General features: G+C 42.6%; 1 protein-coding gene across 1 annotated transcript in view; it reads right to left on the reverse strand.

The window, feature by feature from the left end:
• The window catches only part of LOC111158583 (fms related tyrosine kinase 1), a 173,494-nt gene that overhangs the window by 139,450 nt on the left and 19,972 nt on the right, over positions 1–14,072 (reverse strand). The window contains exons 2-3 of the mRNA XM_022520705.1: positions 8,038–8,134; positions 7,459–7,685 (exon numbers count right to left, since the gene is read on the reverse strand). Coding sequence (XP_022376413.1) covers positions 7,459–7,685; positions 8,038–8,134 — 324 coding nt within the window. The remainder of the gene's footprint in view (positions 1–7,458; positions 7,686–8,037; positions 8,135–14,072) is intronic.

The following is a 14,072-nucleotide window of genomic DNA, read 5'->3' on the forward strand; positions in this document are numbered from 1 at the left end:
TCCAGCAATCACAGATAATGTCATAGATTTGCCAAGAAATCCAGACCTAAAGAATTCACCCAACTAGTGTAGCTCAGAGTTTTGTTTTTGTTTTTTAAATTGGTTTCGAATTTTTTTCTTCCTACAAGAAGTAAACTGTTTAAGCATCTTTTTCCCTTGGAGGAGAATTTTGATGAATAGAAACAATATTTTCTCCTTCAAGTTTCATGAAAATACGATGGTGGTTGCACTGAAATGTTTTTGGAAGCGCGGGAAGTTCGTTCAGCCTTGCGAGGCCCTCCCCGCCCATCACGGATCTGCCCTGCATGGGGCGGTGCGTCCGGCTGATGCAGTCCAAAGCACGAAGACACCCCCTTTCAGGTTAGGCCAGAGGGCTGACATCCTCTGTGCACGCTCCCCTACAAATGCTGTCATCACTACCGTGGAAGAGATGGAAGCCGCGAGGCTCTAAGTACCCGGGCAGGTCGCTACTCTTTCCACTGATGTCCTGGATTGTGACAATGGCTGTGCTGTCTGCCCTACCAGGATGGCAAATGAGGCAACAAACACCGACCGCTCAGACGTCACCCAGCTAAGCAGCGTCCACCGAGCATGTCGCGCGGGCCCCACCGGGTGTGAGAATGGGGAAGGGGCCCCATGGAGGGCAGTGTTGGGACGCAGGCATCACAGAACCCACAGAACCTGCAGGCTTCACAGGGCGCCCTCAGTAAGAGGGTCGGAGGAGTCCCTGTTACTCCTTGGAAAGACCCGCTTTTGAGCAACAGTTATTCCCTAAAAAAGATAAACCTGTGCTCACAAATCTATTTGGGGTCACGGTCGTAGACCACAGGGACTCCCAAAATCATAAGATCCCCCAACTTCGCTCTTTGTGCTGGCACAGAACGAGCAACAGGGCCTGGTACCTAGCAGGTGTGCATGTCCCCTCTGCAGACGGATCCCACCTGCCTATGGCACCTCTGGGGGTCAGACCCGTTGGTGGGAAACACGATTTCAGGGCTGTGGTGTGCAGAACACACAGCCGCGGTACAGAGCCAGCAACATGAGGATAGGGCTTACCCCACTACTGAGTTCTCTGCACACCTCTGTTTTAGAAGTGGTGTGCCCAAAACACCATAGTGTGGGGCACCTGGGTGGCTCAGTCAGTTAAGTGTGTGCCTTTGGCTCAGGTCATAATCTCAGGATCCTGGGATAGAGCCCCGTATCCATCCCTTGTTCCATGGGGAGCCTGCCTGCTCAGCAGGGAGCCTGCCTCTCTCTCTCCCTCTACCAGCTGTTGCCCCTGCTTATGCTCTCTCTCTCTCTCTCTCTCTCTCTGTCAAATAAATAAATAAATAAAAATTTTTAAAAAACAACAACCATAGTGCTTCTATAACTGGTGCTCTTTTCCTTTTTTTTTTTTTAATTTTTTTTAAAAGAACTTATTTATTTATTTGACAGACAGAGATCACAAGTAGGCAGAGAGAGAGAGAGGAGGAAGCAGGCTCCCAGCCAAACAGAGAGCATGATGTGGGACTCAATTCCAAGACCCTGAGATCATGACCTGAGCTGAAGGCAGAGGCTTAACCCACTGAGCCACCCAGGTGCCCCTGGTGCTCTTTTCCTAAATAAAAAGTACAGATAGGACCTACCTTGTCTAAACCAGGTTAACACTTTCATACATTTACCTGTTTAAACTTTGATCAGTTCGAAATTTTAAACATATTTATTCTGAGTTCCACAATAAGACACACATTTCACATCAGACCCTCTGAACTTCTGTTTCCATCTTACATACACACTCACACACACAGACACGCTGATGTCTTTTACCTACATGTGGGTATGTGTGTGTGCATATGTGTGTAAGATGGAAACACAAGTTTTATTTAAAAATGCTTCCTCAGGGCGCCTGGGTGGCTATTCCCACTCCGCTTAAGTTCCAGGTACCGGGGCCTTCAAACTATTAAACTAATTGTTATTTTAATTTTTTAGAATATATATTAGTTATTAAAATTTTTTTAAATTTCAGATTCAGTATCTTTTTTCTTTTTCTTTTTTTTCTTTTTTTGAGGAATGACAGGTTAAGCTGGTGGCAGAGTGTTTTTCTGAGCGACGGACCTTAGAGCCACAAATCCCCATCCCAGAGAACTTTGTGTTGTCACTTGTGGGGAACAGAGCCCAGCTGGGGCTATCTGCATACACACTGTTCCACTGCTATGTTCTAGCTCATGCGACATGGAAGAGAGATATAGCTCTCTCTGTGTACCAAGTTGAATAGCTAGGGATCAGACCTAGATCCCTGACCTGGCTTGTTATTTTCTTAGTTCTGTCTTCTGAAGGTCACGGAGGCGGCTCTCTTGTATATAAAATGGAAGAAATAATACCAACATAGTCTATCTCAGAGATCATTATGTAAAAGCACTTTAGGAAAATCTGTACAAGTGAGAACACAGGACCCTTCTCAGAAGGTCTGTGTCTCCACCGCACAGCCAGGGAGAGCTTTCTCTCATTTACATGAAGGCATGATGATTATTTTCTCCCAGGATACCTGGAAAACACTTTTTAAAGTAACCTCTATGCCCAACGTGGGGCTTGAACTCTTGACCCCACCATCAAGAGTCCCACACTCTACCCACTGAGCCAGGCAGGCACCCCGCCTGTCCCAGAATATCTGAGTCAACAGAACCTCTACTACTTTTCAGTGATGTACCTAGTGGGTCTGATAGTTTTGGGGTTTTTTTGTTTGTTTTTTTACCTAAAATGAAGCTGCTATGCACATCTTACCAGTTTGACACAAATGAGAGAACCAGTGGAGGAAAATCTGTCAGGAAAATGCCTCAACCCCTTTGCTTTCATAGACTCAGAGAAAAACAATCAGTAAAGAGAAGCAGAAAAAAAGAGACAAGTTTCTCTTACAGGGAAGAAGTAGAGGATACTTACCCAATAGGAAGACGTTATACTTTAAAGAGCCCTGAAAGGCTTGGTTGTGGAGGGAGGAGGAATTCAGGCTGACTTCACCGTGTGGGGAGCTCAGCATGCTAAGTTCAAGGTCTTCCTAACTAAACCGGAGACGCTGACAAGATAGCACATACTCCGGAGATGCCATTAAAAACTCTTCTGCTCAACTTTCTTACTTTATGGCCACAACTCATATATTACAAAACTAATTTCAAAGAAATCCTCCAACTTTTAGGAAAGGCTGAGCTGCAGCCAATTTCTCATGTATACCAGAGGGTCAGAAAAGCCACGCAAAAGCATTCGTTCTCTCCGAAGGGGATGAACACCACCTTAGGAGGCCTTACATTACTATTCATCTAGAAATCTCTCTGTTTTGCAATTAGCAAAGCATGGAGGAGTGCTTTACAATCTGTTTTTCTTTATGATCCAGAATTCTGCAGCTGTAGTTATGGGGAGATTCCATTCATTTTGCTAGGCAATTTTCTAGAATGTATACAATATTTTTTCAGGTACTGCCATTCAACCACCATTTATCAAGAACAAGCCAAGGGTATATCAAAAGAGGGCGATGACTGTCTTCACATCAGTGTAATTCAGGGACACAAAGCTCTACTTGGCTATGGGTACAAGCCGCCCAGGCACCCGTCCAGAATTCCGAGGGTCTCTGACTCCTCTTCCTCAGCCACTATGACCCAACTGCTCACCAAGGCCAACTGAATCCCTCCAACCCCCCCAACTTCTCTCCTTCCCCACAGCTCTCAGAGTGACCTCAGACCACAACTCCCCTGCATCAATGCGCACAACAGCCCCATCCCTGGTCTTCCCACCTCTGCCTTGCCCTCTCTGGATCTCCTTGTACCACTGAGACTCTGAAAGGAAAAATCTGACTACCTTACTCTGCGGCTAATACTTTTGCGGTCACTCCCCCTTGTAGCTTCAACGTGAAATGGATCTTAGGTTCCTCACTTGTAAAATGAAGAGAGGGATGCTTTACGGGGTTGTTGTGGGAATTAAATGGCATAATGTAAACAAAACCGTTTGTTGAAACGAAACTTCTTACAAATGTAAGACGTTATTACATTAAAGGAAATGGTAATTTACCAGAAAATTTAGCAATTAAAGTGGTTAAATATAATTACTTGAATAATTAAATTGATGTAATGTATTAGGTCAGAGGCTTGGTGGACTTTATAAAAGCTGTAATGCCAAAGTAGTGAGGTTGATTTCTCTGTACATCACATATCAGATATGTCCGAATCACTGCTCAGGTGGGAAGTGTGCCCATTACCCAGCAGGCCGTCAACGATGTCTAGATGATAGTTTGGTTATAATTCACGTGCTAGCTCTACACAGACAAAGCTATACAGCCCTGACTCTTTTTCTTGGGTCCCTATCAGACTACAAATCTAGGTCTTTTTCAAAAGATTAATCTAGGGGCGCCTGGGTGGCTCAGTGGGTTAAGCCTCTGCCATCGGCTCAGGTCATGATCCCAGGGTCCTGGGATCGAGCCCCCGCATCGGGCTCTCCGCTCGGCAGGGAGCCTGCTTCCCCACCCTCTGCCTGCTTCTCTGCCTACTTGTGATCTCTCTCTCTCTCTGTGTCAAATAAATAAATAAAATCTTCAAAAAAAAAAAAAAAGATTTATCTAACGCTGTTTCTCAACTTCATGGAAATCAAAGTGAAATGCCAATACATCCACAGATGCTTATCAGGGCAGAAACTCTCCAAACAGAACAATGAGCTCTGAAGTAAATATTCAACAGTAATAAATAAGTGATAACCAGTTAGTACCTAGGAGCAATAGCAGCTGTGTATCAGGACCTGGTCGGAGTTTTATTAGCACTAGAGACAATTGTGAGTCATGGGGGACAAGTTTTGTGCCCCTGAATGAAATTAAACTTGTAATGTAGTAAGTATTCAATTAAAATGGAAGCATAAGACCAACTTTTTTTGGGCGCCTGGGTGGCTCTGTCAGTTAAGTATCTGCCTTCAGCCCAGGTCATGATCCCAAGGTCCTGGGTGGGATTGAGTCCTAGATCAGGCTCCTTGCTCAGTGGGGAGCCTGCTTCTCCCTCTGTCTCTGTCTCTCATGAATTTTTTTTAAAGACCAACTTTTTTCAAAGGAATTGATATAATAATGAAAACATGAAATGCATAAAACATTAGGCTATTTGAAAAAGTTACCGTTGCTTAATAAATTATATCACAGCTCCCTTGGACTTCAGGAGAGTGTTTTGAGATCAACATCACTATCGGGAAAAACCACAAAACCAGCATTACTACTCAGGGCCCAGTTCAACAAGCATGTAGAAGGTAAAAGTGAAGATAGTTGAACATTCTTTTTTAGGAAAAAAAAATAAAAGAGATTTTTTTGTTTGTTTGTCTGTTTTTTACTCATTTAAGTATTTGATTTGAAAGTCAGACTCTGATAAACCCACAGGAGACAGTTTTATGAGACTTTTAGTATGAATGAATTTTCCCGCTTTTCCCTGGAGAGATGGGAATAAAAGTGTTTTCTTTCCTCCACTAGTGCCAGAAAGAATATAACATACTACGTGGAACTAGAAAAAGAGAACAGATGGCTGAGTTTTTTATTTTTTCACCACTATCAAATTTTGTGTCTGCTTTCTCCCTGAGCTGCAGAAGTAGCTGTCTGGAGGTCTGTCCGGCTCTGCACCTTTTCCACCCTACCCATTTCCTGCCCGCCACCCTCGCTTCCCTCCTATAGACGTGGGCTGACTTCCCCAAGCCAAGATCCCAGGCTGACCTCCCCCCTCAGACTTTCAAGCACATTGGCTATGTTCCTATGATGGAGCATGGCTAGTAAGTTGTAATTGACCCCCACCCCCGACCCTGGAAAAGTGCAAAATGTAAAAACAGGAGTTTGGAAGAACAGAATGCAGAAAAAGTGGCTTAGTCTCGATCAGGCTGATAAAAGCTAAAAAGAGGTTTCTGACAGCACCCTAAATACAGCTGCTCCACTGTCTCCTAAAACAGGAGCTCTGAATCTGGATTTTTTTTTTTAAGATTTTATTTATTTATTTGACAGAGAGAGATCACAGGCAGGCAGAGAGGCAGGCAGAGAGAGAGAGAGGAAGGGAAGCAGGCTCCCTGCCGAGCAGACAGCCCAGCTCGGGGCTTGATCCCAGGACCCCTGGATCATGACCTGAGCCGAAGGCAGAGGCTTTAACCCACTGAGCCACCCAGGTGCCCCTGGATTTTTTTTTTTTTTTTTAAGATTTTATTTATTTATGACAGAAAGAGACAGTGAGAGAGGGAACATACACACGGGGAGCTGGAGAAGGAGAAGCAGGGAGCCTTGGGGCTCAATATGGGGCTGATATGGGGCTCAATCCCAGGACCCTGGAATCATGACCTGAGCCAAAGGCAGATGCTTAATGACTGAGCCACCCAGGCACCCCTGAATTATGGGTTATTATATGTTACACTTGGGTGAAACACTAGCTAGTTACCTTACTTCAAAAAATAAAAAAAGAATCCTGCCAATACGTAATTCTGTAGTTTTGCCTTCCATGGGAAGCCTCACTGGGAAGTAGACCCACCATATTGTATATTTGGGCTACTGACACGGGTGGTGGCTTGTCCTGTTTTAGTTTTTCAATTTGATTTTGTGCCAGAGGTGCCTACTAACTTTGCTTTGTGTTGTCTAGAGCCTCAGGGGTTTTTTGGGTTGTTTTTTTTAAAATCCCATTCAGTAAGTTTTGGAAATTGGCTGGAACTGATAAATGAGGAAGAACAAAATGACAGGCCATTTTCCTTATTCTTTCTCGGGCATCCATTTCTACCATCAATTGATATTTCTTTAAGGATTTTGCATTTCTTCCCTCTGAGTATCACTTCATATGTTCATTTTTCGAGGAGTGAAAAAGAGTACCATAAAAACGGTAATTGAAAAATGATTCATTTTTGCCTTTTGCCCTTTCTACAATATAAGCTTACATGCCAGTTCTTATGTCATTATAATAGTTGCTTAATGAACATGAAATACAACAACATTTTTGGAACCAACTCTGTAACATTCAAGGGATGTTAGCAACATTACATATTTAAATCTAGTAGAAAGAGCAGTATTTTACAATTCTGACATATAAGTGAATGCAGTTGTGCTAAAGGACAAAAAAAATCTTATATTCTGTTTTGCTCTTCTAGATAATTAAGACATAGAACTAAAATCCTGTCATTCATTTATTCATCCAGCTATGCTACATACCAGCCACTGTTCTAGGTGCTATGGATACATCTAGTGAGCAAAACAGACAAGAAGAGACAAGAGTCTCTCCCTGCAGGGAACACACAATTGACCCTGCGTCCTTGAAAATCATGGTTGAAATTGACCCTTAAGAAATGCATTAAAAATGCATTCCACCAGTTTCCAGGGCAGAAGCTCTTTCTTGGCCCATTTCCTTCATCGCTAGGAATGCCCACTTTCCAGGGGAACAGGGCGGATTTATAACCCACTGCAAAGGGTAACAAACAGAATGTAGAAAATGGAAACCCTACCATTAATAAATATGTAGATAGTAGATTCTGTTTTCTTCTTCTTTGAAGCAGGTATAGATAGATATTTGCAGCTGTAGAAGCCAGTGTGGTTTGCCTGAGCCGCGTTCAAGGTCAGAGTACTGCAGAACTGTTTGCCATTCCTTCCACAGGCCGATTTAGCTATATTCAGCCTTTTGCTTTCCTTTCTCACTGTTTCAGGCAAAGACCATGAATGGGCTGCTTCCCCTCTGCAATCACAGATAAGAAAACAAAACACAGTTAGGGTTGGGGCCAGGTCCTAAGCATCCATATCATTAGGAAGCACTATTCTGAGGGTCTTGAAATGTTAGAAAGCTTTTAAACAACTTGGAAGAAACACGCAAAGATGTTCATTCAGGCCAATGCTTCCCTTTTTCCCCTCCAATGAGTAAGTCTCTCCTTGCGAAGCTAGATACATGCGGCTTGCACTCTGCATAGTACAAGAGACCACTTATGTCCCCACCTTTGTTCTCTGAGAGGCAACCCCTTCTACTCTGCCAGGGAATGATTTGGCCTTAGAAAAGGCAACCAGGTTATCCCCAAACCAACACCATCACTTACCTACATTTGAGATACAGTGTCTGGCCCGCTTGCATGACGTGCTGGGTGCCTTTTAAACTCAGTTCAGGACCTTTTAATTTTGAACCTGAACTAGATCCTGGAAAACAAATTTTGGAAATGTATTATTTGCAAATTGTCTTCTCATGGTTTCTTAAAGTCGTATCTTCCCATCAAGGCAAGTTTTAAGCTTTAACTTACTTACATTTGCAAAAAGGTACATGTAATATTAACTTGTCTTAATTCACCAATGTTTTCTAGTCCAAGCCTTGTTCACAAATATTATACATCCTAGTTTACCAAATCATTTAAATAATATCCAAAACCCCAGTGATCCAGAACATTAATAGATTCAAACATATTCCTAAATGCAGCCATGTTAAGAATATAAAGTGACATTAAAAACTCTCAGGATTAAATGTCTAATTAAATTTAGTGTCATTCAAAACTGAACTTCTACCATGGTGGGTCATCTAGTCCTACAGGCCTGGCTGATCTTCCTTTCCAAATACAAACAAAGTATAGAAGCTTTCTGGGTTCTAGACATAGCTCAATGATTAGCAAGGCCATGATATTTTGGGTGAGTCATTTCTCTTTCTGAACCAGTTTCCTCTTTCAGAAAACCAATTATAGACCAACAATCAGTTTTAGAAGTCTTTTGGTTTGTCTTACGTAATCTCCAAGTTCCCTCTATCATGGAAAGAGAAAAAGGGAACTATTCACCCCTACGTGACATTTGACAAGCATACTTCATGGGGAATGTTGTGAGATAATGAGATAAGCCAAGCGAAGGTGTCTAGAAATCTACACATCTCTATACAACACGTTAATAATATCCACCCTAGGGACTCTGTGTGACACTAGCCAAGCCAACTCTCTCTCCAGAGCTCAGTTTTCTTATCTGGAAAATGAGAGATGGGGCTAGATGACCTTGGATCCCTGACTCCTTTTCTGACATTTCCAGTCCCGTGATCTTGGAGCCACGGATGCTATGGAGGGTGATCCTCTCCTGAAGCGGCCTTGGGCATGAACTCATCATAATAAATATTAATAAGGATCTCTCACGCCTCTTCCTCCCTCCACGCCCTCCTGCTACGGAGGCAGCTGCACATGCCTGGCAAAAGCAGGAGATCAGGGGCCCAGGGTTAGCAGGGACAAGCGTGAGGGAATGGATATTCTTAGAAGAAAAGTTAAGCCAATTCTGGAGCCATTCTTTGGGAATACTTTTTTACTTAAAAAATAGGTTCATGCAGTAGAATTCAAGAAAGAAGACCGAGCTGAATCCTCTAGGCTTTTATGTCAGATCACAGATCTGTGAGATGAGATACACATGTCAAATTCCACGGTTAAGTCTAGCAGTGCTCTCTAGTGTTACTTGTGGGTCCTAGTATCACAAGGAAAATTAGACTCGGTTTTTAAAATATGCATTTGAAGTTTCATTTCTCCATTTCCTAGTTCATTGGCCTTGGCCTGCCGTCATTGCTGCTCCTTAGTATCTTCAGGCATAAAACCGGAAAACCCACGATCTACCTTGCAGACGTGGTGTGTGGATTCAGAGCTCGGTCCTCTAAGCGAGGGTGCTGCCCTGGTGTGGAGGAGATGCCCAGTCACTGCCATCTAGCAGAACTGCTTCCCCCACTTCCTGCCAGAGAATATTTTGCTGAGATGTAATTGCAAAGATATTACATTAATTTAAGCTTCATTTCTGATGTTGCTGGTGGATACAAATTAACATAAAAGTAACTTTTTTATACACAGTAGGTCCTGGTATCAAATTACTGCTAGGGAAAAAAATGACTTGATATTAACTAATTTAAATTAAAATCACTGTTTCATATAGCTCTAATTGGTCCATCAAACAACCCCAGAGAATAAGTCAACCCATTCAGGTACTCAGCAAAGCATTTTGTACTTTATTCATCTTTATGAGTTTCCTGAGGCAACAGAGAGCTCAACTTTAGTGATCCACAGGAACACTAAGATTTTCTACAGCCACAGCCAGGAACTGATAACACCTATCCTGAAAAAATTTCCAGGCCAGAATAGTTTCTGCCCTTCTTTATGGCATGGAATTCTGGAGATTTCATTGAGTAGTTGTTCATGGGCTGGAAAAAATCCAGCAAAGTTCCCTGTGTAAAATTCTGGCATGACCTAGAGAGGTCTCTGTGGTTTATGTGGAGATGGTGTGCTTTCTCATCCAGGAGAAGCCAGGGGAAAGAAGCCTCCCTTTTCATGACATGAGGTGAACCCCAGTGCCTGCTAGTTCATTTCCAAATCATATGAATCTTTATCAGCACCGTAGAAAACCAATACTCCTGACCCTTATCAGAAAGAAGCTTTAACCTCAAAGACCCAAATCACAGCCATCCACGCGCTCCTCTCTGCACTCCCCATTCCATCCTTCCAACAAAAGAAAGCAACAAAACTGACTGGTTGGTTAAATAAGACACAGAAAATACTAGAGTTATTGGAAAGTTTAGGGGGAAAATGCTAAGAAAACTTTTTTGCTATATAGTCTCCACTGACATCAATGAGTTTTGCACTCAGAATGAGGAAGCTAGGTTAAAGAAGTTCATCAAACAAAGGAAAGGAGAAGTAGAAGGAAACTATTTCCAAGTAACTGGACACTGTGAGTATACCATCTTCAATTAATAGGAAACTAGAATCTCATAAAAATTAATGGAGGTGCCAAGACTACAGTTTAACAAGAAAACTCATAGGGAAAAAGGAAAGTGAAATATTTATTCCTCAAATGCTCTGAAGTCACCTTAGGTCTTAAAACATTTCTTTAAAGCAATTGAATGTCCATACCCCTACTTGAGTAATGAAGATCTGACTAACATTTTTTGAGTATCTACTGTAGGTCAGTATTTCCTCAATTTTGGTAGTGATTTTTGCAAAAATGTAAAATGTAAACATGTACATATCCATAGCCACGTGAAAACCAGTTTGCTCTCTGCAGCAAGTAGCTCTGAGTCACACTGCCCAATTAGAAACAAATCCCCAGGTTACTTATTTCCAAGGGCAGAGTGCTAGAACCGAACAGGAGTTCTCCCCTTGTGATCCTCAGATGAAGATCGGAACTTTCTACTGTTTGCCATGGTGGCCTAAAAGTCTGGTTGAACCAAATAATTGTCCCTCGGTGATTAGGTGGTCTATGAACCACTGTTTCCATCAAAGTCCACTACAATATAGAGCAGTCTCCCCTCGTCTGCAGGGACACATTCCAAGACGCCTAGTGGATGCCCGAAACCACAACAGTACCAAACGCTCCAGGTACTGTGTTTTTTCCCATATATACACACCTGTGATACAGTTTAATTTATAAAGTTGGCACAGTAAGAGATTAACAATGATAACTCATAATAAAATAGACCAATTATAATCACATACTGCAATAAAAGTTATGTGAAGGCTTCTCTGTTTCTCAAAATATCTTCTCGTACTGCACTCTCCTTCTCCCGATGAGGACGGGAGATGATAAAAGGCCTACATGATGACACAAAGTGAAGGGGGAAGATGTGGGCACGGTGCGGCTATTAATGACCTTCTGACCTTACGTCTGAAGGAGGATCCCAGCTTCTGGGCCACAGCTGACTTCAGGTGACTGAAACTGTGGAAAGCAAAATCACACAGGGGGTGGGAGGGATCGCTGCTGTTAAGACAGGCAAAGAGATGTCCTTCTGTCAGGAGAATTATTATTTAAATAACAAAACAAAAAACCACGCAGACCATGGAAGTGGGCTTTACCACATGCTTCATAGAATAATTAGAATCAGCTATCAAGCATTGCGGTGCAATAGCCCTAAAAACCAGTATGTGTGCAGGGATGTAGGTGAACCCTGAAACGGGTATTATTCTTGTCTGAATATTTTCTTCACTGTCATTCTGTTCTGTATTGTCTGGCAGGTTGAGAGAGAATAGAACATTATGACTCTTTGACAAAAAAGTCTTTCCTTCCCCACACGCCAAACCTCTACTGGAATGCCCACACCAAGATGGTTCCAAAACACAGTTTTCCATTCTACCTTCATTTCGTCACGCAGAACAGAGCGCTTTCTTGGACTTCGGGGGGAAGAGTGAGTACAGTTCCAAGTAAAGTACGGCTTTATTTTGCAATCAAAGCCAAACCCAAATGAGCCGGGCTCTTTCTTCAGAGCCACCCCGCTGGATCCTGACAGAGCAAATTTGCCCTAGGTCGCTGGGAACCAGACAGCCTTGCCTATCACTTTTAAGACTGAAAGAAGATGCTTCTGTAGAGTTGGACTAAAAGCATCATTAGAAAACTGATGTTTAGGGGCGCCTGGGTGGCTCAGTGGGTTAAAGCCTCTGCCTTCGGCTCAGGTCATGATCCCAGGGTCCTGGGATCGGGCCCCGCATCGGGCTCTCTGCTCAGCGGGGAGCCTGCTTCCTCCTCTCTCTCTGCCTGCTTCTCTGCCTACTTGTGATCTCTGTCTGTCAAATAAATAAATAAAATCTTTAAAAAAAAACAAAACTGATGCTTATTGACCTAAGCAAAAACAGTTGAATATAACTTCAAGACAAACCTCTTAGCCCCTCTTCCTTCCAGATGTCACCCCTCCTGTCACCTCTACTATATCGAACTCCAAGGGTTATTGTCTGTAAGAAAGGGCCTTAGCTAAAGATAAATCATGAAACATCTACGTTTTCTCCTTTTTGATTTAGAGTCAGTCGTCTCCCCAATTCAGATACTAGCTTTGCTGTGGCCATGGGCATGCACTTAAGCCTCAGATTCTCCACCTGCCAATGGGGGCACGGGGGACGGGGGATGGCCTCAGATTTTTAGAATTCCGTCCAGCCTAAAAATTCTATGATCCTGAGATTACAGTGTTTGATACCAATGTGCAAGTTAGAAATCATGTCAAAGAAATAATTATGACTAATAAAAGGACAAATAACCCAATTTAAAAAATAGACAAAGGATCTGAATAGACCTTCTTCCAAAGAAGATTTATAAATGGCCACCAATAAGCACATGAGCAGATGCTGGAAAAAATGCAGGAAAAATGCAAATCAAAACAACAGTAAGATAGCACTTCAAACGTCCTAGGTTCGATTAAATGAAAAAAGACAGACAAGAACAAGTGTTGGTGAAGATGTGGGGACACTGGAGCACTCACATGGTGTTGGCCAGATTATAAAATGGTACCATCACTTTGAAAAACAGTATGGTGTTTATTCAAATGGTTAAACACTGGTTAAACATACAACCCAGCGATTCTACTCCTAGGTATCTAGGTATCTATCCAAGAGAACTAAAAACATATGTCTACATAAAAACTGGTGCACAAATGTGTACCTACAGCAATATTACTTTTAACAGCCAAAAAGTAGAAACAACCATAATGTCTATCAATGACAAAGAGATAAACAAAATGTAGCCTATCCGGACAATGGAATATTACTTGGCAACACAAAGGAATGAAATACTTATACATGGTACTATTAGAAAACTCTTGAAAATATGCTGGTGCACAGAGGAAAGGCCTTTGAAGATGGAGGGAGAAGGCAGCTGTCTACACCCAAGGAGAGAGGCCTCCGAAGAAACAAAACCTGCCAACACCTTAAATTTGGGCTTGCAACTTCCAGACCGTGAGAAAATAAATTTCTCTTATTTAAGAACCCAAAGCAAAAACACTATGCTAAGTAAAAGCAGCCCATTACAAAAGGCCACATACTGAATGATTCCATTTGTATGAAATGTCTAGTATAGGCAATTCACAGAGACAGAAAGTACATTAGTGGGAGCCAGGAGCTAGGGGTAGAGGGGGATGGGGAGTGACTAATAGCGGGTATGGGTTTCTTTCTGGGGTGGTGAAAATGTTCTAAAATGAGATAGTGGTGACAGTTGCCCAGCTCTGAAATACAGTTAAAAAGCATCGAATTATGCAATTTAGAATGGTGAGTTTTGGGACACTTGGGTGGCTCAGTCAGTTAAGCATCAGTCTTTGGCTCAGGTCATGATCCGAGTCCTGGGATCAAGTCCTGTATTGAGCTCTCTGCTCAGTGGGGAGCCT

Source organism: Enhydra lutris, unplaced genomic scaffold (genome assembly GCF_002288905.1).
Source record: "Enhydra lutris kenyoni isolate GAN:26980312 unplaced genomic scaffold, ASM228890v2 scaffoldscaffold60, whole genome shotgun sequence".
Classification (NCBI taxonomy): domain Eukaryota; kingdom Metazoa; phylum Chordata; class Mammalia; order Carnivora; family Mustelidae; genus Enhydra; species Enhydra lutris.